General features: G+C 44.1%; 1 protein-coding gene across 1 annotated transcript in view; it reads left to right on the top strand.

Annotated features, from left to right (window-relative positions):
• The window catches only part of LOC139580304 (serine palmitoyltransferase 2-like), a 176,624-nt gene that overhangs the window by 19,368 nt on the left and 131,354 nt on the right, over nucleotides 1–25,902 (top strand). The window contains exon 3 of the mRNA XM_071408843.1: nucleotides 21,937–22,091. Within this exon, the coding sequence (XP_071264944.1) occupies nucleotides 21,937–22,091 (155 nt within the window). The remainder of the gene's footprint in view (nucleotides 1–21,936; nucleotides 22,092–25,902) is intronic.

Raw genomic sequence — 25,902 nt, 5'->3', positions numbered from 1 at the left:
CTACCCAGACCTGTCTGATCAGCCTGATAGGGTGCAGTAGGTGTCTCCTGCTACCCAGACCTGTCTGATCAGCCTGATAGGGTGCAGTAGGTGTCTCCTGCTACCCAGACCTGTCTGATCAGCCTGCTAGGAGGCAGTAGGTGTCTCCTGCTACCCAGACCTGTCTGATCAGCCTGATAGGGTGCAGTAGGTGTCTCCTGCTACCCAGACCTGTCTGATCAGCCTGATAGGATGCAGTAGGTGTCTCCTGCTACCCAGACCTGTCTGATCAGCCTGATAAGGTGCAGTAGGTGTGTCTTGCTTACAAACCTGTGGAAATCTGTCTGTGCGTGTATAGCAATGGAATGAAACATCCAACCAATGCCTCAAGTGCAGTAGGTCCACCACACACCCAAAGGGTTGTGGGTCTTGTCCAGAAACAACTCCTAGCCCCTGTCCCTAGACACGTGTGGCGATCTGAGAGGGTGGTATCATTGTGACATGTAGATGTTTTGTTGTTGCTAGGGGTTATGGTATCATGGTGACATGTTGATGTGTTGTTGTTGCTAGGGGTTATGGTCTCATTGTGACATGTTGATGTGTTGTTGTTGCTAGGTGGAGTTATGGTCTCATTGTGACATGTAGATGTGTTGTTGTTGCTAGGAGTTATGGTCTCATTGTGACATGTAGATGTGTTGTTGTTGCTAGGAGTTATGGTCTCATTGTGACATGTAGATGTGTTGTTGTTGCTAGGAGTTATGGTCTCATTGTGACATGTAGATGTGTTGTTGTTGCTAGGTGGAGTTATGGTCTCATTGTGACATGTAGATGTGTTGTTGTTGCTAGGAGTTATGGTCTCATGTAGATGTGTTGTTGTTGCTAGGAGTTATGGTCTCATTGTGACATGTAGATGTGTTGTTGTTGCTAGGTGGAGTTATGGTCTCATTGTGACATGTAGATGTGTTGTTGTTGCTAGGTGGAGTTATGGTCTCATTGTGACATGTAGATGTGTTGTTGTTGCTAGGAGTTATGGTCTCATTGTGACATGTAGATGTGTTGTTGTTGCTAGGGGTTATGGTCTCTTTGTGACATGTAGATGTTTTGTTGTTGCTAGGAGTTTTGGTCTGTGTGACATGTAGATGTGTTGTTGTTGCTAGGTGGAGTTATGGTCTCATTGTGACATGTAGATGTGTTGTTGTTGCTAGGTGGAGTTATGGTCTCATTGTGACATGTAGATGTGTTGTTGTTGCTAGGAGTTATGGTCTCATTGTGACATGTTGATGTGTTGTTGTTGCTAGGTGGAGTTATGGTCTCATTGTGACATGTAGATGTGTTGTTGTTGCTAGGTGGAGTTATGGTCTCATTGTGACATGTAGATGTGTTGTTGTTGCTAGGAGTTATGGTCTCATTGTGACATGTAGATGTGTTGTTGTTGCTAGGGGTCATGGTCTCATTGTGACATGTAGATGTGTTGTTGTTGTTGCTAGGTGGAGTTATGGTCTCATTGTGACATGTAGATGTGTTGTTGTTGCTAGGAGTTATGGTCTCATTGTGACATGTAAATGTGTTGTTGTTGCTAGGAGTTATGGTCTCATTGTTTAATGTAGATGTGTTGTTGTTGCTAGGTGGAGTTATGGTCTCATTGTGACATGTAGATGTGTTGTTGTTGCTAGGTGGAGTTATGGTCTCATGTAGATGTGTTGTTGTTGCTAGGTGGAGTTATGGTCTCATTGTGACATGTAGATGTGTTGTTGTTGCTAGGTGGAGTTATGGTCTCATGTAGATGTGTTGTTGTTGCTAGGTGGAGTTATGGTCTCATTGTGACATGTAGATGTGTTGTTGTTGCTAGGGGTCATGGTCTCATTGTGACATGTAGATGTGTTGTTGTTGTTGCTAGGTGGAGTTATGGTCTCATTGTGACATGTAGATGTGTTGTTGTTGCTAGGGGTTATGGTCTCATTGTGACATGTAAATGTGTTGTTGTTGCTAGGAGTTATGGTCTCATTGTTTAATGTAGATGTGTTGTTGTTGCTAGGTGGAGTTATGGTCTCATTGTGACATGTAGATGTGTTGTTGTTGCTAGGTGGAGTTATGGTCTCATTGTGACATGTAGATGTGTTGTTGTTGCTAGGTGGAGTTATGGTCTCATTGTGACATGTAGATGTGTTGTTGTTGCTAGGGGTCATGGTCTCATTGTGACATGTAGATGTGTTGTTGTTGCTAGGTGGAGTTATGGTCTCATTGTGACATGTAGATGTGTTGTTGTTGCTAGGGGTTATGGTCTCATTGTGACATGTAGATGTTTTGTTGTTGCTAGGAGTTTTGGTCTGTGTGACATGTAGATGTGTTGTTGTTGCTAGGTGGAGTTATGGTCTCATTGTGACATGTAGATGTGTTGTTGTTGCTAGGTGGAGTTATGGTCTCATTGTGACATGTAGATGTGTTGTTGTTGCTAGGAGTTATGGTCTCATTGTGACATGTAGATGTGTTGTTGTTGCTAGGTGGAGTTATGGTCTCATTGTGACATGTAGATGTGTTGTTGTTGCTAGGGGTTATGGTCTCATTGTGACATGTAGATGTGTTGTTGTTGTTGCTAGGTGGAGTTATGGTCTCATTGTGACATGTAGATGTGTTGTTGTTGCTAGGTGGAGTTATGGTCTCATTGTGACATGTAGATGTTTTGTTGTTGCTAGGGGGAGTTATGGTCTCATTGTGACATGTAGATGTGTTGTTGTTGCTAGGAGTTATGGTCTCATTGTTTAATGTAGATGTGTTGTTGTTGCTAGGTGGAGTTATGGTCTCATTGTGACATGTAAATGTGTTGTTGTTGCTAGGAGTTATGGTCTCATTGTTTAATGTAGATGTGTTGTTGTTGCTAGGTGGAGTTATGGTCTCATTGTGACATGTAGATGTGTTGTTGTTGCTAGGTGGAGTTATGGTCTCATGTAGATGTGTTGTTGTTGCTAGGTGGAGTTATGGTCTCATTGTGACATGTAGATGTGTTGTTGTTGCTAGGTGGAGTTATGGTCTCATGTAGATGTGTTGTTGTTGCTAGGTGGAGTTATGGTCTCATTGTGACATGTAGATGTGTTGTTGTTGCTAGGAGTTATGGTCTCATTGTGACATGTAGATGTGTTGTTGTTGCTAGGTGGAGTTATGGTCTCATTGTGACATGTGGATGTGTTGTTGTTGCTAGGAGTTATGGTCTCATTGTGACATGTAGATGTGTTGTTGTTGCTAGGTGGAGTTATGGTCTCATTGTGACATGTAGATGTGTTGTTGTTGCTAGCAGTTATGGTCTCATTGTGACATGTAGATGTTTTGTTGTTGCTAGGAGTTATGGTCTCATTGTGACATGTAGATGTGTTGTTGTTGCTAGGAGTTATGGTGTCATTGTGACATGTAGATGTGTTGTTGTTGCTAGGAGGTATGGTCTCATTGTGACATGTAGATGTTTTGTTGTTGCTAGGAGTTTTGGTCTGTGTGAAATGTAGATGTGTTGTTGTTGCTAGGTGGAGTTATGGTCTCATTGTGACATGTAGATGTGTTGTTGTTGCTAGGGGTCATGGTCTCATTGTGACATGTAGATGTGTTGTTGTTGCTAGGGGTCATGGTCTCATTGTGACATGTAGATGTGTTGTTGTTGCTAGGTGGAGTTATGGTCTCATTGTGACATGTAGATGTGTTGTTGTTGCTAGGGGTTATGGTCTCATTGTGACATGTAGATGTTTTGTTGTTGCTAGGAGTTTTGGTCTGTGTGACATGTAGATGTGTTGTTGTTGCTAGGTGGAGTTATGGTCTCATTGTGACATGTAGATGTGTTGTTGTTGCTAGGTGGAGTTATGGTCTCATTGTGACATGTAGATGTGTTGTTATTGCTAGGAGTTATGGTCTCATTGTGACATGTAGATGTGTTGTTGTTGCTAGGTGGAGTTATGGTCTCATTGTGACATGTAGATGTGTTGTTGTTGCTAGGAGTTATGGTCTCATTGTGACATGTAGATGTGTTGTTGTTGTTGCTAGGTGGAGTTATGGTCTCATTGTGACATGTAGATGTGTTGTTGTTGCTAGGTGGAGTTATGGTATCATTGTGACATGTAGATGTGTTGTTGTTGCTAGGGGTTATGGTCTCATTGTGACATGTAGATGTTTTGTTGTTGCTAGGAGTTATGGTCTCATTGTGACATGTAGATGTGTTGTTGTTGCTAGGTGGAGTTATGGTCTCATTGTGACATGTAGATGTGTTGTTGTTGCTAGGTGGAGTTATGGTCTCATTTTGACATGTTAATGTGTTGTTGTTGCTAGGAGTTATGGTCTCATTGTTTAATGTAGATGTGTTGTTGTTGCTAGGTGGAGCTATGGTCTCATTGTGACATGTAGATGTGTTGTTGTTGCTAGGTGGAGTTATGGTCTCATGTAGATGTGTTGTTGTTGCTAGGTGGAGTTATGGTCTCATTGTGACATGTAGATGTGTTGTTGTTGCTAGGAGTTATGGTCTCATTGTGACATGTAGATGTGTTGTTGTTGCTAGGGGTTATGGTCTCATTGTGACATGTTGATGTGTTGTTGTTGCTAGGTGGAGTTATGGTCTCATTGTGACATGTAGATGTTTTGTTGTTGCTAGGAGTTTTGGTCTGTGTGACATGTAGATGTGTTGTTGTTGCTAGGTGGAGTTATGGTCTCATTGTGACATGTAGATGTGTTGTTGTTGCTAGGGGTCATGGTCTCATTGTGACATGTAGATGTGTTGTTGTTGCTAGGGGTCATGGTCTCATTGTGACATGTATATGTGTTGTTGTTGCTAGGTGGAGTTATGGTCTCATTGTGACATGTAGATGTGTTGTTGTTGCTAGGGGTTATGGTCTCATTGTGACATGTAGATGTTTTGTTGTTGCTAGGAGTTTTGGTCTGTGTGACATGTAGATGTGTTGTTGTTGCTAGGTGGAGTTATGGTCTCATTGTGACATGTAGATGTGTTGTTGTTGCTAGGGGTCATGGTCTCATTGTGACATGTAGATGTGTTGTTGTTGCTAGGGGTCATGGTCTCATTGTGACATGTAGATGTGTTGTTGTTGCTAGGTGGAGTTATGGTCTCATTGTGACATGTAGATGTGTTGTTGTTGCTAGGTGGAGTTATGGTCTCATTGTGACATGTAGATGTGTTGTTGTTGCTAGGAGTTATGGTCTCATTGTGACATGTAGATGTGTTGTTGTTGCTAGGTGGAGTTATGGTCTCATTGTGACATGTAGATGTGTTGTTGTTGCTAGGGGTTATGGTCTCATTGTGACATGTAGATGTGTTGTTGTTGTTGCTAGGTGGAGTTATGGTCTCATTGTGACATGTAGATGTGTTGTTGTTGCTAGGTGGAGTTATGGTCTCATTGTGACATGTAGATGTTTTGTTGTTGCTAGGGGGAGTTATGGTCTCATTGTGACATGTAGATGTGTTGTTGTTGCTAGGTGGAGGTATGGTCTCATTGTGACATGTAGATGTGTTGTTGTTGCTAGGAGTTATGGTCTCATTGTTTAATGTAGATGTGTTGTTGTTGCTAGGTGGAGTTATGGTCTCATTGTGACATGTAGATGTGTTGTTGTTGCTAGGTGGAGTTATGGTCTCATGTAGATGTGTTGTTGTTGCTAGGTGGAGTTATGGTCTCATTGTGACATGTAGATGTGTTGTTGTTGCTAGGTGGAGTTATGGTCTCATGTAGATGTGTTGTTGTTGCTAGGTGGAGTTATGGTCTCATTGTGACATGTAGATGTGTTGTTGTTGCTAGGAGTTATGGTCTCATTGTGACATGTAGATGTGTTGTTGTTGCTAGGTGGAGTTATGGTCTCATTGTGACATGTGGATGTGTTGTTGTTGCTAGGAGTTATGGTCTCATTGTGACATGTAGATGTGTTGTTGTTGCTAGGTGGAGTTATGGTCTCATTGTGACATGTAGATGTGTTGTTGTTGCTAGCAGTTATGGTCTCATTGTGACATGTAGATGTTTTGTTGTTGCTAGGAGTTATGGTCTCATTGTGACATGTAGATGTGTTGTTGTTGCTAGGAGTTATGGTCTCATTGTGACATGTAGATGTGTTGTTGTTGCTAGGAGGTATGGTCTCATTGTGACATGTAGATGTTTTGTTGTTGCTAGGAGTTTTGGTCTGTGTGACATGTAGATGTGTTGTTGTTGCTAGGTGGAGTTATGGTCTCATTGTGACATGTAGATGTGTTGTTGTTGCTAGGGGTCATGGTCTCATTGTGACATGTAGATGTGTTGTTGTTGCTAGGGGTCATGGTCTCATTGTGACATGTAGATGTGTTGTTGTTGCTAGGTGGAGTTATGGTCTCATTGTGACATGTAGATGTGTTGTTGTTGCTAGGGGTTATGGTCTCATTGTGACATGTAGATGTTTTGTTGTTGCTAGGAGTTTTGGTCTGTGTGACATGTAGATGTGTTGTTGTTGCTAGGTGGAGTTATGGTCTCATTGTGACATGTAGATGTGTTGTTGTTGCTAGGTGGAGTTATGGTCTCATTGTGACATGTAGATGTGTTGTTATTGCTAGGAGTTATGGTCTCATTGTGACATGTAGATGTGTTGTTGTTGCTAGGTGGAGTTATGGTCTCATTGTGACATGTAGATGTGTTGTTGTTGCTAGGAGTTATGGTCTCATTGTGACATGTAGATGTGTTGTTGTTGTTGCTAGGTGGAGTTATGGTCTCATTGTGACATGTAGATGTGTTGTTGTTGCTAGGTGGAGTTATGGTCTCATTGTGACATGTAGATGTGTTGTTGTTGCTAGGAGTTATGGTATCATTGTGACATGTAGATGTGTTGTTGTTGCTAGGAGTTATGGTCTCATTGTGACATGTAGATGTGTTGTTGCTAGGTGGAGTTATGGTATCATTGTGACATGTAGATGTGTTGTTGTTGCTAGGGGTTATGGTCTCATTGTGACATGTAGATGTTTTGTTGTTGCTAGGTGGAGCTATGGTCTCATTGTGACATGTAGATGTGTTGTTGTTGCTAGGTGGAGTTATGGTCTCATGTAGATGTGTTGTTGTTGCTAGGTGGAGTTATGGTCTCATTGTGACATGTAGATGTGTTGTTGTTGCTAGGAGTTATGGTCTCATTGTGACATGTAGATGTGTTGTTGTTGCTAGGGGTTATGGTCTCATTGTGACATGTTGATGTGTTGTTGTTGCTAGGTGGAGTTATGGTCTCATTGTGACATGTAGATGTTTTGTTGTTGCTAGGAGTTTTGGTCTGTGTGACATGTAGATGTGTTGTTGTTGCTAGGTGGAGTTATGGTCTCATTGTGACATGTAGATGTGTTGTTGTTGCTAGGGGTCATGGTCTCATTGTGACATGTAGATGTGTTGTTGTTGCTAGGGGTCATGGTCTCATTGTGACATGTAGATGTGTTGTTGTTGCTAGGTGGAGTTATGGTCTCATTGTGACATGTAGATGTGTTGTTGTTGCTAGGGGTCATGGTCTCATTGTGACATGTAGATGTGTTGTTGTTGCTAGGGGTCATGGTCTCATTGTGACATGTAGATGTGTTGTTGTTGCTAGGTGGAGTTATGGTCTCATTGTGACATGTAGATGTGTTGTTGTTGCTAGGTGGAGTTATGGTCTCATTGTGACATGTAGATGTGTTGTTGTTGCTAGGTGGAGTTATGGTCTCATTGTGACATGTAGATGTGTTGTTGTTGCTAGGAGTTATGGTCTCATTGTGACATGTAGATGTGTTGTTGTTGCTAGGTGGAGTTATGGTCTCATTGTGACATGTAGATGTGTTGTTGCTAGGGGTTATGGTCTCATTGTGACATGTAGATGTGTTGTTGTTGCTAGGTGGAGTTATGGTCTCATTGTGACATGTAGATGTGTTGTTGTTGCTAGGTGGAGTTATGGTCTCATTGTGACATGTAGATGTTTTGTTGTTGCTAGGGGGAGTTATGGTCTCATTGTGACATGTAGATGTGTTGTTGTTGCTAGGTGGAGGTATGGTCTCATTGTGACATGTAGATGTGTTGTTGTTGCTAGGAGTTATGGTCTCATTGTTTAATGTAGATGTGTTGTTGTTGCTAGGTGGAGTTATGGTCTCATTGTGACATGTAAATGTGTTGTTGTTGCTAGGAGTTATGGTCTCATTGTTTAATGTAGATGTGTTGTTGTTGCTAGGTGGAGTTATGGTCTCATTGTGACATGTAGATGTGTTGTTGTTGCTAGGTGGAGTTATGGTCTCATGTAGATGTGTTGTTGTTGCTAGGTGGAGTTATGGTCTCATTGTGACATGTAGATGTGTTGTTGTTGCTAGGTGGAGTTATGGTCTCATGTAGATGTGTTGTTGTTGCTAGGTGGAGTTATGGTCTCATTGTGACATGTAGATGTGTTGTTGTTGCTAGGTGGAGTTATGGTCTCATTGTGACATGTAGATGTGTTGTTGTTGCTAGGAGTTATGGTCTCATTGTGACATGTAGATGTGTTGTTGTTGCTAGGTGGAGTTATGGTCTCATTGTGACATGTGGATGTGTTGTTGTTGCTAGGAGTTATGGTCTCATTGTGACATGTAGATGTGTTGTTGTTGCTAGGTGGAGTTATGGTCTCATTGTGACATGTAGATGTGTTGTTGTTGCTAGGTGGAGTTATGGTCTCATTGTGACATGTAGATGTGTTGTTGTTGCTAGCAGTTATGGTCTCATTGTGACATGTAGATGTTTTGTTGTTGCTAGGAGTTATGGTCTCATTGTGACATGTAGATGTGTTGTTGTTGCTAGGAGGTATGGTCTCATTGTGACATGTAGATGTGTTGTTGTTGCTAGGAGGTATGGTCTCATTGTGACATGTAGATGTTTTGTTGTTGCTAGGAGTTTTGGTCTGTGTGACATGTAGATGTGTTGTTGTTGCTAGGTGGAGTTATGGTCTCATTGTGACATGTAGATGTGTTGTTGTTGCTAGGGGTCATGGTCTCATTGTGACATGTAGATGTGTTGTTGTTGCTAGGGGTCATGGTCTCATTGTGACATGTAGATGTGTTGTTGTTGCTAGGTGGAGTTATGGTCTCATTGTGACATGTAGATGTGTTGTTGTTGCTAGGGGTTATGGTCTCATTGTGACATGTAGATGTTTTGTTGTTGCTAGGAGTTTTGGTCTGTGTGACATGTAGATGTGTTGTTGTTGCTAGGTGGAGTTATGGTCTCATTGTGACATGTAGATGTGTTGTTGTTGCTAGGTGGAGTTATGGTCTCATTGTGACATGTAGATGTGTTGTTGTTGCTAGGAGTTATGGTCTCATTGTGACATGTAGATGTGTTGTTGTTGCTAGGTGGAGTTATGGTCTCATTGTGACATGTAGATGTGTTGTTGTTGCTAGGGGTTATGGTCTCATTGTGACATGTAGATGTGTTGTTGTTGCTAGGTGGAGTTATGGTCTCATTGTGACATGTAGATGTGTTGTTGTTGCTAGGTGGAGTTATGGTCTCATTGTGACATGTAGATGTGTTGTTGTTGCTAGGAGTTATGGTATCATTGTGACATGTAGATGTGTTGTTGTTGCTAGGAGTTATGGTCTCATTGTGACATGTAGATGTGTTGTTGCTAGGTGGAGTTATGGTATCATTGTGACATGTAGATGTGTTGTTGTTGCTAGGGGTTATGGTCTCATTGTGACATGTAGATGTGTTGTTGTTGCTAGGGGTTATGGTCTCATTGTGACATGTAGATGTTTTGTTGTTGCTAGGAGTTATGGTCTCATTGTGACATGTAGATGTGTTGTTGTTGCTAGGTGGAGTTATGGTCTCATTGTGACATGTAGATGTGTTGTTGTTGCTAGGTGGAGTTATGGTCTCATTTTGACATGTAAATGTGTTGTTGTTGCTAGGAGTTATGGTCTCATTGTTTAATGTAGATGTGTTGTTGTTGCTAGGTGGAGCTATGGTCTCATTGTGACATGTAGATGTGTTGTTGTTGCTAGGTGGAGTTATGGTCTCATGTAGATGTGTTGTTGTTGCTAGGTGGAGTTATGGTCTCATTGTGACATGTAGATGTGTTGTTGTTGCTAGGAGTTATGGTCTCATTGTGACATGTAGATGTGTTGTTGTTGCTAGGGGTTATGGTCTCATTGTGACATGTTGATGTGTTGTTGTTGCTAGGTGGAGTTATGGTCTCATTGTGACATGTAGATGTTTTGTTGTTGCTAGGGGTTATGGTCTCATTGTGACATGTAGATGTTTTGTTGTTGCTAGGTGGAGTTATGGTCTCATTGTGACATGTAGATGTGTTGTTGTTGCTAGGTGGAGTTATGGTCTCATTGTGACATGTAGATGTGTTGTTGTTGCTAGGGGTCATGGTCTCATTGTGACATGTAGATGTGTTGTTGTTGCTAGGGGTCATGGTCTCATTGTGACATGTAGATGTGTTGTTGTTGCTAGGTGGAGTTATGGTCTCATTGTGACATGTAGATGTGTTGTTGTTGCTAGGTGGAGTTATGGTCTCATTGTGACATGTAGATGTGTTGTTGTTGCTAGGGGTTATGGTCTCATTGTGACATGTAGATGTTTTGTTGTTGCTAGGAGTTTTGGTCTGTGTGACATGTAGATGTGTTGTTGTTGCTAGGAGTTATGGTCTCATTGTGACATGTAGATGTGTTGTTGTTGCTAGGTGGAGTTATGGTCTCATTGTGACATGTAGATGTGTTGTTGTTGCTAGGGGTTATGGTCTCATTGTGACATGTAGATGTGTTGTTGTTGTTGCTAGGTGGAGTTATGGTCTCATTGTGACATGTAGATGTGTTGTTGTTGCTAGGTGGAGTTATGGTCTCATTGTGACATGTAGATGTGTTGTTGTTGCTAGGAGTTATGGTATCATTGTGACATGTAGATGTGTTGTTGTTGCTAGGAGTTATGGTCTCATTGTGACATGTAGATGTGTTGTTGCTAGGTGGAGTTATGGTATCATTGTGACATGTAGATGTGTTGTTGTTGCTAGGGGTTATGGTCTCATTGTGACATGTAGATGTTTTGTTGTTGCTAGGAGTTATGGTCTCATTGTGACATGTAGATGTGTTGTTGTTGCTAGGTGGAGTTATGGTCTCATTGTGACATGTAGATGTGTTGTTGTTGCTAGGTGGAGTTATGGTCTCATTTTGACATGTAAATGTGTTGTTGTTGCTAGGAGTTATGGTCTCATTGTTTAATGTAGATGTGTTGTTGTTGCTAGGTGGAGCTATGGTCTCATTGTGACATGTAGATGTGTTGTTGTTGCTAGGTGGAGTTATGGTCTCATGTAGATGTGTTGTTGTTGCTAGGTGGAGTTATGGTCTCATTGTGACATGTAGATGTGTTGTTGTTGCTAGGAGTTATGGTCTCATTGTGACATGTAGATGTGTTGTTGTTGCTAGGGGTTATGGTCTCATTGTGACATGTTGATGTGTTGTTGTTGCTAGGAGTTATGGTCTCATTGTGACATGTAGATGTGTTGTTGTTGCTAGGAGTTATGGTCTCATTGTGACATGTAGATGTGTTGTTGTTGCTAGGTGGAGTTATGGTCTCATTGTGACATGTAGATGTGTTGTTGTTGCTAGGAGTTATGGTCTCATTGTGACATGTAGATGTGTTGTTGTTGCTAGGTGGAGTTATGGTCTCATTGTGACATGTAGATGTGTTGTTGTTGCTAGGTGGAGTTATGGTCTCATTGTGACATGTAGATGTGTTGTTGTTGCTAGGTGGAGTTATGGTCTCATTGTGACATGTAGATGTGTTGTTGTTGCTAGGAGTTATGGTCTCATTGTGACATGTAGATGTGTTGTTGCTAGGGGTCATGGTCTCATTGTGACATGTAGATGTGTTGTTGTTGCTAGGAGGTATGGTCTCATTGTGACATGTAGATGTGTTGTTGTTGCTAGGTGGAGTTATGGTCTCATTGTGACATGTAGATGTGTTGTTGTTGCTAGGGGTCATGGTCTCATTGTGACATGTAGATGTGTTGTTGTTGCTAGGAGGTATGGTCTCATTGTGACATGTAGATGTGTTGTTGTTGCTAGGAGTTATGGTCTCATTGTGACATGTAGATGTGTTGTTGTTGCTAGGAGTTATGGTCTCATTGTGACATGTAGATGTGTTGTTGTTGCTAGGTGGAGTTATGGTCTCATTGTGACATGTAGATGTGTTGTTGTTGCTAGGAGTTATGGTCTCATTGTGACATGTAGATGTGTTGTTGTTGCTAGGTGGAGTTATGGTCTCATTGTGACATGTAGATGTGTTGTTGTTGCTAGGGGTTATGGTCTCATTGTGACATGTAGATGTGTTGTTGTTGCTAGGAGTTATGGTCTCATTGTGACATGTAGATGTGTTGTTGTTGCTAGGTGGAGTTATGGTCTCATTGTGACATGTAGATGTGTTGTTGTTGCTAGGTGGAGTTATGGTCTCATTGTGACATGTAGATGTTTTGTTGTTGCTAGGGGTCATGGTCTCATTGTGACATGTAGATGTGTTGTTGTTGCTAGGAGTTATGGTCTCATTGTGACATGTAGATGTGTTGTTGTTGCTAGGTGGAGTTATGGTCTCATTGTGACATGTAGATGTGTTGTTGTTGCTAGGGGTTATGGTCTCATTGTGACATGTAGATGTGTTGTTGTTGCTAGGGGTTATGGTCTCATTGTGACATGTAGATGTGTTGTTGTTGCTAGGAGTTATGGTCTCATTGTGACATGTAGATGTGTTGTTGTTGCTAGGTGGAGTTATGGTCTCATTGTGACATGTAGATGTGTTGTTGTTGCTAGGAGTTATGGTCTCATTGTGACATGTAGATGTGTTGTTGTTGCTAGGTGGAGTTATGGTCTCATTGTGACATGTAGATGTGTTGTTGTTGCTAGGGGTTATGGTCTCATTGTGACATGTAGATGTGTTGTTGTTGCTAGGGGTTATGGTCTCATTGTGACATGTAGATGTTTTGTTGTTGCTAGGGGTTATGGTCTCATTGTGACATGTAGATGTGTTGTTGTTGCTAGGGGTTATGGTCTCATTGTGACATGTAGATGTGTTGTTGTTGCTAGGAGTTATGGTCTCATTGTGACATGTAGATGTGTTGTTGTTGCTAGGTGGAGTTATGGTCTCATTGTGACATGTAGATGTGTTGTTGTTGCTAGGAGTTATGGTCTCATTGTGACATGTAGATGTGTTGTTGTTGCTAGGTGGAGTTATGGTCTCATTGTGACATGTAGATGTGTTGTTGTTGCTAGGGGTTATGGTCTCATTGTGACATGTAGATGTGTTGTTGTTGCTAGGGGTTATGGTCTCATTGTGACATGTAGATGTGTTGTTGTTGCTAGGAGTTATGGTCTCATTGTGACATGTAGATGTGTTGTTGTTGCTAGGTGGAGTTATGGTCTCATTGTGACATGTAGATGTTTTGTTGTTGCTAGGTGGAGTTATGGTCTCATTGTGACATGTAGATGTGTTGTTGTTGCTAGGTGGAGTTATGGTCTCATTGTGACATGTAGATGTTTTGTTGTTGCTAGGTGGAGTTATGGTCTCATTGTGACATGTAGATGTGTTGTTGTTGCTAGGTGGAGTCATGGTCTCATTGTGACATGTAGATGTGTTGTTGTTGCTAGGTGGAGTTATGGTATCATTGTGACATGTAGATGTTTTGTTGTTGCTAGGAGTTATGGTCTCATTGTGCCTATCTAGACTCTTATTCCTGCACCTATACATGTGAAGATGCAAGAAAATAGTATTTGAATGAATATCAAACGGTTAGCTTCTAATTCTCTTAAAAATCTCTAAGGACACAATGCAAGTTTAACCAATTGTATTCTGCCCAGAGGATCAATACAGCTGCATTAAACAAAACGTGTTCCATCACCACAAGTATATATTACTCCAAGTTAGGCACTCCTCCTTCTCTCCAATCCTTACATCTATTATGGTTTGACAGGAAGATGAAGTAATAGAGTAATAAACCATAATTTCTCCCTGAAGGGGATCTGATCTGACCTCAACCCCTCATTAGCCTAATCCACAGTTGTCCATCCGTATCCCCTATAGCAGTCCTATGACTTCTTCCCGTCCACCCAGCAAAGCCATCGGGTCAGAAATGGGCGTTACTGCCTTTAGGGCAAGTTCTCTGGGCGTAACTAGTTACGAGGCTGGAGGTCTGGATTTGACTCAGATCCAGTTTAGACAACTAACTTCACATTTCATCTTTACAAAAACATTCTCTTTGATCTGTACATTTTCCACACAACGTACAGTAAACTGTAAACAACAGGTACATATTAGGAAAACTCTTCAAGTTATAACGTCGTCATTTAACTTTTAATAAAATAACAAAAACGACATTCCTTTTCATATTCAATCTATCATCATTACTGCCATTTTGGCTGACGAAACATATTGTCCCAAAGTCCATTTATTGCATGTTACTGTTCTGAGCTGGGTTCTCCGTAGGCGCATCATACGTTCCATTCCTCCACAGTGAGAGGACAAAGGGATTTTGTCTGCTGCCTTAAGATTATTTACAGTGGGCGTGAAGTGTCATAAACCCCCCCCATCTCCATATCTCTCCCCCTCTGGTGGGTGTGGGAGATGTCTCTTGTAGGAGTGTGGTCCACGGTAACCTGACCCGAACAAGCCAGTCAGGACAGTCCCCCTCTGGCGGGTGTGGGAGATGTCTCTTGTAGGAGTGTGGTCCACGGTAACCTGACCCAAACAAGCCAGTCAGGACAGTCCCCCTCTGGCGGGTGTGGGAGATGTCTCTTGTAGGAGTGTGGTCCACGGTAACCTGACCCGAACAAGCCCAGTCAGGACAGTCCCGCTCTGGTGGGTGTGGGAGATGTCTCTTGTAGGAGTGTCGTCCACGGTAACCTGACCCGAACAAGCCAGTCAGGACAGTCCCCCTCTGGTGGGTGTGGGAGATGTCTCTTGTAGGAGTGTGGTCCACGGTAACCTGACCCGAACAAGCCAGTCAGGACAGTCCCCCTCTGGTGGGTGTGGGAGATGTCTCTTGTAGGAGTGTGGTCCACGGTAACCTGACCCGAACAAGCCAGTCAGGACAGTCCCCCTCTGGTGGGTGTGGGAGATGTCTCTTGTAGGAGTGTGGTCCACGGTAACCTGACCCGAACAAGCCCAGTCAGGACAGTCCCGCTCTGGTGGGTGTGGGAGATGTCTCTTGTAGGAGTGTCGTCCACGGTAACCTGACCCAAACAAGCCAGTCAGGACAGTCCCCCTCTGGTGGGTGTGGGAGATGTCTCTTGTAGGAGTGTGGTCCACGGTAACCTGACCCGAACAAGCCAGTCAGGACAGTCCCCCTCTGGTGGGTGTGGGAGATGTCTCTTGTAGGAGTGTGGTCCACGGTAACCTGACCCGAACAAGCCAGTCAGGACAGTCCCCCTCTGGTGGGTGTGGGAGATGTCTCTTGTAGGAGTGTGGTCCACGGTAACCTGACCCGAACAAGCCCAGTCAGGACAGTCCCGCTCTGGTGGGTGTGGGAGATGTCTCTTGTAGGAGTGTCGTCCACGGTAACCTGACCCGAACAAGCCAGTCAGGACAGTCCCCCTCTGGTGGGTGTGGGAGATGTCTCTTGTAGGAGTGTGGTCCACGGTAACCTGACCCGAACAAGCCAGTCAGGACAGTCCCCCTCTGGTGGGTTAAACTTGGAAGGATTCTGCATGTTGCATCCCACCATAAGAATGACCATCGGATGTCCTGGTTTGTGGATCATCGTAGCATGATCCCCCCCTGGTGGTTTACCCTGGTAGGATTCAGATCACCACCAGAATGGACATGGCAGGTCCGGCGGTAGCTCTGTGTTCCCGGCCCGGTTTTCCCGGCTAGTGGATCTGGGCAGTAACTTGGAACACTCAGGCAGAGTACATCCATTACATTTCTTCACCAAATGATCAGCGTTGTGGCTCTAACTGGTGGTTGTATGGGGAACTTGTTTATGTCTCTATCACTTCTATCATTTCACAGGAAATGAAACTAAATGGATAAAAACATAAACAAGAGATATACAAAATATAGCTACCACACCGTAATCATCTAATTTGGACCATGTTCTTTATACGTCCAAGGTATTGGCTAAATGACTCTATCGTGGCATCGTGTCTAATGTCAGATCTAGGGCGATCCTACTTGAAGGTGGGTAATTAAGGTATTTGGAAAAATTGCACCCTGAATGACAAAGCTAGCATTGGGGACACTACAGGGCTGACCTAGTGAATTCGGGAGAGGAGGCTGTTAATGCTGGGGATGCTGTGGATGGACCCTCTGATGGTGTTTCAGGATCTATGGCTAACTTTACGAAAATCGGGATCGCTTCCGTCCCACGGGTGATCCTAGTATAAGACCTCATTAGGTCTTCCGTCCCAAGGGTGATCCTAGTAGAAGACCTCATTAGGTCTTCCATTGTACGTGTGCGCCTGTGTACGTAGTAGGTGCACACGCCAAGGGAAATAAGACCTTGGTTTTGATTGGCTCGTGGGAACGTTTAGCTAAAACGTCAGCCGTGATTTTTGCGTCTCGAGCATCGAACAGCCAAGGAGTGCTGTGAATTCCACCAGATTTCACCATGCTGTCGGCATGCCAAGTTTGTCACGACCAGGGGATTTGGAGTGTCCCTTCACTTTCTTCCAATAGTATGTCATGTTTGGTTATGAGGTCATCGCAAGCTAGAATGAGCTCTTTAATTTTTTACTTCTTTTCCACTTTGAAGTAGTCATGTGCTTTTGTTTCCAAAACAGTAAGTGGCATAAGAAGGTGAGTCTGGCATAGTCTGAGTCAGTGCAGATTGCGAGTTCTGACAAGTCGTGTTTCACCGCCGTTTGCAGTGTGATAAGCATGCCAGCCACTTCTGTGAACTGGCTTGTCTGGTTGCCAGGGCTGAAATTGAAGCGGTTTGCATGGAATGTCATTGTGCCATACCAATCCCACACTAGCTTGCAAGTGGTTTAGATGACGTTAAGAATAGCCATCAACAAATACCATCGGCATGCCAAGACACTTCGAAGTAGTGATGGTTCGAAGGCAATGGAGGAGCTATGTCACGCGGGATTCTAGGTCGGTTTCATCATCACCACAGCGTTGACACACCGCCCAAGCTCTTAATTCGAGCTGTCCGGGCTCTAAAATCGAGCTGTCCGGGCTCTTAAATCGAGCTGTCCGGGCTCTAAAATCGAGCTGTCCGGGCTCTAAAATCGAGCTGTCCGGGCTCTTAAATCGAGCTGTCCGGGCTCTTAAATCGAGCTGTCCGGGCTCTTAAATCGAGCTGTCCGCGCTCTAAAATCGAGCTGTCCGCGCTCTAAAATCGAGCTGTCCGGGCTCTAAAATCGAGCTGTCCGGGCTCTAAAATCGAGCTGTCCGGGCTCTAAAATCGAGCTGTCCGGGCTCTAAAATCGAGCTGTCCGGGCTCTAAAATCGAGCTGTCCGGGCTCTAAAATCGAGCTGTCCGGGCTCTTAAATCGAGCTGTCCGGGCTCTTAAATCGAGCTGTCCGGGCTCTAAAATCGAGCTGTCCGGGCTCTTAATTCGAGCTGTCCGCGCTCTTAAATCGAGCTGTCCGCGCTCTTAAATCGAGCTGTCCGCGCTCTTAAATCGAGCTGTCCGGGCTCTTAAAAGCGATGCTTGCAAGCTCTCGAGATCGACAAACCAACGTGGGCAGTAGGGCCCAAGTCGTTGATGAAGTTGGGACACATGTTTGACAGAAACAGTTGTTTGAATGGTAATAGGTCTTCCATTCCTGTTTCAGTGAGCATGCCAAAGTAAGCTGAACGAAGCCGGTGATAGTAGGCTTGTGGGCGTTCATTTCGAGCTTGTTTGATATTGTTAGCCAACGAGCTGTCATGTTTGCGAGGCGCAGAACCACTGAATTCTATTTTCAAAACCGTGGCAAGTTTAGCGTAGTCGTTTGCACGTGTTGCTCTTGTAGACGGATGAACCTTGTCACGTGTCTGTTGGACGTTCGCTTCAACAGGTAGAGCCTGTTGGACCAGAAGGACAAATAGGAGATGCAGCTATTTGAGCTATTGAGTGTCTGTGGGTGACAGAGAGGACACGGAGTTAGGCTGCTCGATTATTCGAAATTGCGATATTGACATTTTTAAATGCCACTGTAGCCGTCTGTATCGCCCTTTTCATTTTTTTAAACTTCTGAATTATTTATTATTTTTACTGCTTCAATATCCCTCACACACCAAGCCCCGCCCCCCTGTCACTCAAACAGGCAGTTCCTTCTGCTCCATCTTTACTCTGCATGCTTTGACCAAACAGAATGCAGTCAAGATTGTACCAAACAAGAAAGACACAGCTTTCCACTTTGCTTCTTAATATACTGTATATACTGAACAGAAATATAAACGCAACATGCAACAATTTTATCTATTTTTACTGAGTTACATTTCATATACGGAAATCAGTCAATTTAAATAAATGTATTAGGCCCTAATCTATGGATTTCACATGACTGGGCAGGGGCACAGCCATGGATGGGCCTGGGAGGGCATAGGCCCACCCACTGGGGAGCCAGGCCCAGCCAATACGAATGACTTTTTTCCCCACAAGGGTTTTATTACAGACAGAAATACTCCTCAGTTTCATCAGCTGTCTGGGTGGCTGGTCTCAGACGATCCTTCAGCTGAAGAAGCCAGATGGGGAGGTTCTGGGCTGGCGTGGTTACACGTGGTCTGCGGTTGTGAGGCCGGTTGGACGAACTGCCAAATTCTCTAAAACGATGTTGGAGGTGACTTATGGAAGAGAAATTAACATTCAATTCTTTGGCAACAGCTCTGGTGGACATTCCTTCAGTCAGCATGCCAATTGCACGCACCATCAAAACCTGAGACATCTGTGGCATTGTGTTGTGTGGCAAAACTTCACATTTTAGAGTGAGCTTTTATTTGTTTAATCAGCTTCTTGATTTGCCACACCTGTCAGGTGGATGAATTATCTTGGCAAAGGAGAAATGCTCACTAACGGGGAAGTAAACAAATTTGTGCACACAATGTGAGAGAAACAAGCTTTTTGTGCAGTATCAAAAATGTCTGGGATCTTTTTATTTCAGCTCATGAAACATGAGACCGACACTTTACATGTTGCGTTTATATTTTTGTTCAGCATAAATCCACGTTTACTATATTAAACTATCCGTTTGTTGTTAGCAGCATTGTTTGTGCAACAGCTTGTTCTTAATCTGACAGGAAAAGGCAAAGAATATTCTAAAACATTTGTCTGAATGTAGCTACCTATCTAATTATCGTCCCCTGTGAAACACTGACAAACACTTTGGTTCCTACTCTTGTCACAACCACCTCCCTTACTTTTTTTTTTTATCATGCCAAACAAAACTGCATTCCAAGTGTCCTCTATATTCCAACCATACAATTACAATGGTCCCGTGTGGCTCAGTTGGTAGAGCATGGCGCTTGCAACGCCAGGGTTGTGGGTTCATTCCCCACGGGGGGACCAGGATGAATATGTATGAACTTTCCAATTTGTAAGTCGCTCTGGATAAGAGCGTCTGCTAAATGACTTAAATGTAAATGTACAATGATCCTATTTCTATGATTCCAACAGTTTACCCAAGTGTTTTGATCTATAATTTATTTGATCTATAATCTATATAATATTTGGCCGATGTCATGCAGCCCTAACATAGAGGACTGAGGTCAAATACGGGGTCCTTATATTTGTCCTGTTTTACTGCATGTACAAGTGGGTAACCAGTGTGTGTGTGTGTGTGTGTGAATTGGAAATGTGTTTTATGCATATCCCAACTCCCCCTGAGACACCCTCGGAGAGGGTATATCAAGAAGCTGATTAAACAGCATGATCGTTACACAGCTTCATCTTGTGACTATCATTAAATGTGAAGACTGTTATTTTATCAAATCAATTCTCTGTGTAATTATTATTATTACACGATTAAACTAATCATGTAAACTTTAACTAGGAAGTTAAGTGTTTATAGAGTCTCTATTTCCCGAATCGACTCTTCAGATATTTTCATATCTTATCGAGTACAGTCTGGTATTAATGTATTATTATTACCTCATCAGTTCTCAATACTAAACGTCGTAACCCCTTGGATATCTGCACGAACCCTAGCCTAAATCATGAATCGTTGACCCTGGAACAATTTGGGTTAAGTACCTTGCTCAAGAGCAGATCACCAGATTTTTCACCTTGTCGGCTTGGGGATTCGAATTAGCGACATTGGGAGTACTGGCCCAGCGCTCTAACCGCTAGGCTACATGCCCAACGCTCTAACCGCTAGGCTACATGCCCAACGCTCTAACCGCTAGGCTATATGCCCAACGCTCTAACCGCTAGGCTATATGCCCAACGCTCTAACCGCTAGGCTACATGCCCAACGCTCTAACCGCTAGGCTATATGCCCAACGCTCTAACCGCTAGGCTATATGCCCAACGCTCTAACCGCTAGGCTACCTGCCCAGCGCTCTAACCGCTAGGCTACCTGCCCAGCGCTCTAACCGCTAGGCTACATGCCCAACGCTCTAACCGCTAGGCTACCTGCCCAGCGCTCTAACCGCTAGGCTATATGCCCAACGCTCTAACCGCTAGGCTATATGCCCAACGCTCTAACCGCTAGGTTACCTGCCCAACGCTCTAACCGCTAGGCTACATGCCCAGCGCTCTAACCGCTAGGCTACATGCCCAACGCTCTAACCGCTAGACTACCTGCCCAACGCTCTAACCGCTAAGCTACCTGCCCAACGCGCTAACCGCTAGGCTACATGCCCAATGCGCTAACTGCTAGGCTACATGCCCAGCGCTCTAACCGCTAGGCTACCTGCCCAGCGCTCTAACCGCTAGGCTACCTGCCCAGCGCTCTAACCGCTAGGCTACCTACCCAACGCTCTAACCGCTAGGCTACATGCTGTGGTTTATCTAATGTTAATGAACTGTGGAGTGCTCTGCTCCTCAGAGGTAGAACTAATGATCTCCATCATGGAAAATACACCTAGACTGTTCTCTCTGCTACCGCACGGCAAGCGGTACCGATTCACCAAATCTGGAACCAACAGGACCCTGAACAGCTTCTACCCCCAAGTCATAAGACTGTTAAATAGTTAGTCCGGTTGCTATTTGGTTTACTATTTAACCATCTGCATTGACCCTTTTTGCGTTAAACTTTTTTGACTCATCACATACACTGCTGTTACTGTTTACAATTTATCCTGTTGCCTAGTCACTATTTTCCTAGTTATATATACTGTACATATCTACCTAACTTACCTTGTACCCCTACACATTGACGTGGTCCTGGTACCCTGTGTATATAGCCAAGTTATCATTACTCATCGTGTATTTATTATTACTTTTTATTATTATGTGATATTATATTTATATATTTTCTTCCTCTCTGCATTGTTTTATTAAATTAAATGAAATTAGCCCTTTTTCTCCCCAGTTTCATGATATTGGTAGTTAGTTTTGTCCCATCGCTGCAACTCCCGTACGGACTGGGGAGGCGAAGGTCGAGACACATGCTTCCTCCGAAACACCACCCTGCCAAGCCGCACTGCTTCTTGACACACTGCTCGCTTAACCCGGATGCCAGCTGCACCAATGTGTCAGAGGAAAGACTGTACACCTTGCGACCGTGAGCATGCTTCTGACACGGGACAAGGACAAATCCTCCCCTAACCCGGATAACGCTGGGCCAATTGTGCGCCTCGTCGTGGGTCTCCCAGTCGCGGGCCAGCTGCGACACAGCCCAGGATCGCACCCGAGTCTGTAGTGACGCCTCAAACACTGCAATGCAGTGCCTTAGACCGTTGTGCCACTCGGGAGGCCTCTCTCTGCATTGTTGTCAAATAGAATGGTATTGTATTTGAGTAGTGCACTACACCACCACTCTCTAAGTATTCAGTCATAATTAGCGGTATAAAAACCATGTAGTAATCACGCTGTGCTGTGATAATAAACCTGTTTCAATATGTCCTCAGGATTTTGTCCCCCTGTATCAAGACTTTGAGAACTTCTATACCCGTAACCTGTACATGAGAGTAAGAGACAACTGGAACAGACCTATCTGCAGTCTACCTGGCCCGGTGTTTGACGTGATGGAGAGGGTGTCCCCAGACTACAACTGGACATTCAGGTACTGACACATATTCACCTTGAATCCCAAATCAACCCCTACTGCATAGGCACTGATAGGCACTGAGATGACGTATTCGTGGCAGCAATATGGTGGTAGCTACATGGCGCCTTCTGAAAGATTATATGGTAGTAGCTATATTAGCTACATGGTGGTAGCTACATGGTGGTAGCTATATTAGCTACATGGGGGTAGCTAAATGGTGGTAGCTATATTAGCTACATGGTGGTAGCTACATTAGCTGCATGGTGGTAGCTATATTAGCTGCATGGTGGTAGCTATATTGGCTACATGGTGGTGGTTATATTAGCTGCATGGTGGTGGCTACATAGTGGTGACTATATTGGCTACATGGTGGTGGCTATATTAGCTGCATGGTGGTGGCTACATAGTGGTGACTATATTGGCTACATGGTGCTGGCTATATTGGCTACATGGTGCTGGCTATATTGGCTACATGGTGGTGGCTATATTAGCTACATGGTGGTGGCTACATCAAATCAATCAAATCAAATCAAATTTTATTAGTCACATACACATGGTTAGCAGATGTTAATGCGAGTGTAGCGAAATGCTTGTGCTTCTAGTTCCGACAATGCAGTAATAACCAACAAGTAATCTAACCTAACAATTCCACAACTACTACCTTATACACACACACAAGTGTAAAGGGATAAAGAATATGTACATAAAGATATATGAATGAGTGGTGGTACAGAACGGCATGGCAAGATGCAGTAGATGGTATAGAGTACGGTATATACATATGAGATGAGTACTGTAGGGTATGTAAACATAAAGTGGCATAGTTTAAAGTGGCTAGTGGTACATGTATTACATAAAGATGGCAAGATGCAGTAGATGATATAGAGTACAGTATATACATATGAGATGGGTAATGTAGGGTATGTAAACATTATATTAAGTGGCATTGTTTAAAGTGGCTAGTGGTACATTTTTACATAATTTCCATCAATTCCCATTTTTAAAGTGGCTGGAGTTGAGTCAGTATGTTGGCAGCGGCCGCTAAATGTTAGTGGTGGCTGTTTAACAGTCTGATGGCCTTGAGATAGAAGCTGTTTTTCAGTCTCTCGGTCCCTGCTTTGATGCACCTGTACTGACCTCGCCTTCTGGATGATAGCGGGGTGAACAGGCAGTGGCTTGGGTGGTTGTTGTCCTTGATGATCTTTATGGCCTTCCTGTGACATCGGGTGGTGTAGGTGTCCTGGAGGGCAGGTAGTTTGCCCCCGGTGGTGCGTTCTGCAGACCTCACTACCCTCTGGAGAGCCTTACGGTTGTGGGCGGAGCAGTTGCCGTACCAGGCGGTGATACAGCCCGACAGGATGCTCTCGATTGTGCATCTGTAGAAGTTTGTGAGTGCTTTTGGTGACAAGCCGAATTTCTTCAGCCTCCTGAGGTTGAAGAGGCGCTGCTGCGCCTTCTTCACAACGCTGTCTGTGTGGGTGGACCAATTCAGTTTGTCCGTGTACACCGAGGAACTTAAAACTTTCCACCTTCTCCACTACTGACCCGTCGATGTGGATAGGGGGGTGCTCCCTCTGCTGTTTCCTCTGCTGTTTCCTGAAGTCCACAATCATCTCCTTTGTTTTGTTGACGTTGAGTGTGAGGTTATTTTCCTGACACCACACTCCGAGGGCCCTCACCTCCTCCCTGTAGGCCGTCTCGTCGTTGTTGGTAATCAAGCCTACCACTGTAGTGTCATCCGCAAACTTGATGATTGAGTTGGAGGCGTGCATGGCCACGCAGTCGTGGGTGAACAGGGAGTACAGGAGAGGGCTCAGAACGCACCCTTGTGGGGCCCCAGTGTTGAGGATCAGCGGGGTGGAGATGTTGTTACCTACCCTCACCACCTGGGGGCGGCCCGTCAGGAAGTCCAGGACCCAGTTGCACAGGGCGGGGTCGAGACCCAGGGTCTCGAGCTTGATGACGAGTTTGGAGGGTACTATGGTGTTAAATGCTGAGCTGTAATCGATGAACAGCATTCTCACATGGGTATTCCTCTTGTCCAGATGGGTTAGGGCAGTGTGCAGTGTGGTTGCGATTGCGTCGTCTGTGGACCTATTGGGTCGGTAAGCAAATTGGAGTGGGTCTAGGGTGTCCGGTAGGGTGGAGGTGATATGGTCCTTGACTAGTCTCTCAAAGCACTTCATGATGACGGAAGTGAGTGCTACGGGGCGATAGTCATTTAGCTCAGTTACCTTAGCTTTCTTGGGAACAGGAACAATGGTGGCCCTCTTGAAGCATGTGGGAACAGCAGACTGGGATAAGGATTGATTGAATATGTCCGTAAACACACCAGCCAGCTGGTCTGCGCATGCTCTGAGGACGTGGCTGGGAATGCCGTCTGGGCCTGCAGCCTTGCGAGGGTTAACACGTTTAAATGTTTTACTCACCTCGGCTGCAGTGAAGGAGAGCCCGCAGGTTTTGGTAGGGGGCCGTGTCAGTGGCACTGTATTGTCCTCAAAGCGGGCAAAAAAGTTGTTTAGCCTGTCTGGGAGCAAGACATCCTGGTCCGCGACGGGGCTGGTTTTCTTTTTGTAATCCGTGATTGACTGTAGACCCTGCCACATACCTCTTGTGTCTGAGCTGTTGAATTGCGACTCGATTTTGTCTCTGTACTGGGACTTAGCCTGTTTGATTGCCTTGCGGAGAGAATAGCTACACTGTTTGTATTCGGTCATGCTTCCGGTCACCTTGCCCTGGTTAAAAGCAGTGGTTCGCGCTTTCAGTTTCACGCGAATGCTGCCGTCAATCCACGGTTTCTGGTTTGGGAATGTTTTAATCGTTGCTGTGGGTACGACATCGTCAATGCACTTCCTAATGAACTCGCTCACCGAATCAGCATATTCGTCAATAATGTTGTTGGACGCAATGCGGAACATATTCCAATCCGCGTGATCGAAGCAGTCTTGAAGCGTGGATTCAGATTGGTCGGACCAGCGTTGAACAGACCTGAGCGCGGGAGCTTGTTGTTTGAGTTTCTGTTTGTAGGCTGGAATCAACAAAATGGAGTCGTGGTCAGCTTTTCCGAAAGGGGGGCGGGGGAGGGCCTTATATGCGTCGCGGAAATTAGTATAACAATGATCTAGGGTTTTTCCAGCCCTGGTAGCACAATCGATATGCTGATAGAATTTAGGGAGTTTTGTTTTTAGATTAGCCTTGGTGGTGGCTATATTGTGGTGGCTACATGCTGGTAGCTACATGGTAGTAGCTATTTTAGCTACATGGTGGTAGCTACATGGTGGTAGCTACATGGTGGTAGCTATATTAGCTGCATGGTGGTGGCTACATAGTGGTGACTATATTGGCTACATGGTGGTGGCTATTTTAGCTACATGGTGGTGGCTACATGGTGGTGGCTATATTAGCTACATGGTGGTAGCTACATGGTGGTAGCTATATTTGCTACATGGTGGTAGCTACATGGTGGTAGCTATATTTGCTACATGGTGGTAGCTATATTTGCTACATGGTGGTAGCTATATTTGCTACATGGTGGTAGCTATATTAGCTACATGGTGGTAGCTACATGGTGGTAGCTGTATTAGCTACAGTTGAAGTCGGAAGTGTACATACACCTTAGCCAAATACATTTAAACTCAGTTTTTCACACTTCCTGACATTTAATCCTAGTAAAAATTCCCTGTTGTAGGTCAGTTAAGATCACCACTTTATTTTAAGAATGTGAAATGTCAGAATAATAGGAGAGAGAATAATTTATTTCAGCTTTTATTTCTTTCATCACATTCCCAGTGGGTCAGACGTTTACATACACTCAGAGACCGGTGTG

This window comes from Salvelinus alpinus, chromosome 7 (genome assembly GCF_045679555.1).
Source record: "Salvelinus alpinus chromosome 7, SLU_Salpinus.1, whole genome shotgun sequence".
In the NCBI taxonomy this organism is placed as follows: domain Eukaryota; kingdom Metazoa; phylum Chordata; class Actinopteri; order Salmoniformes; family Salmonidae; genus Salvelinus; species Salvelinus alpinus.
Note: the sequence above shows the minus strand (reverse complement) of the source record. Positions and strands in the feature narration are given on the sequence as shown.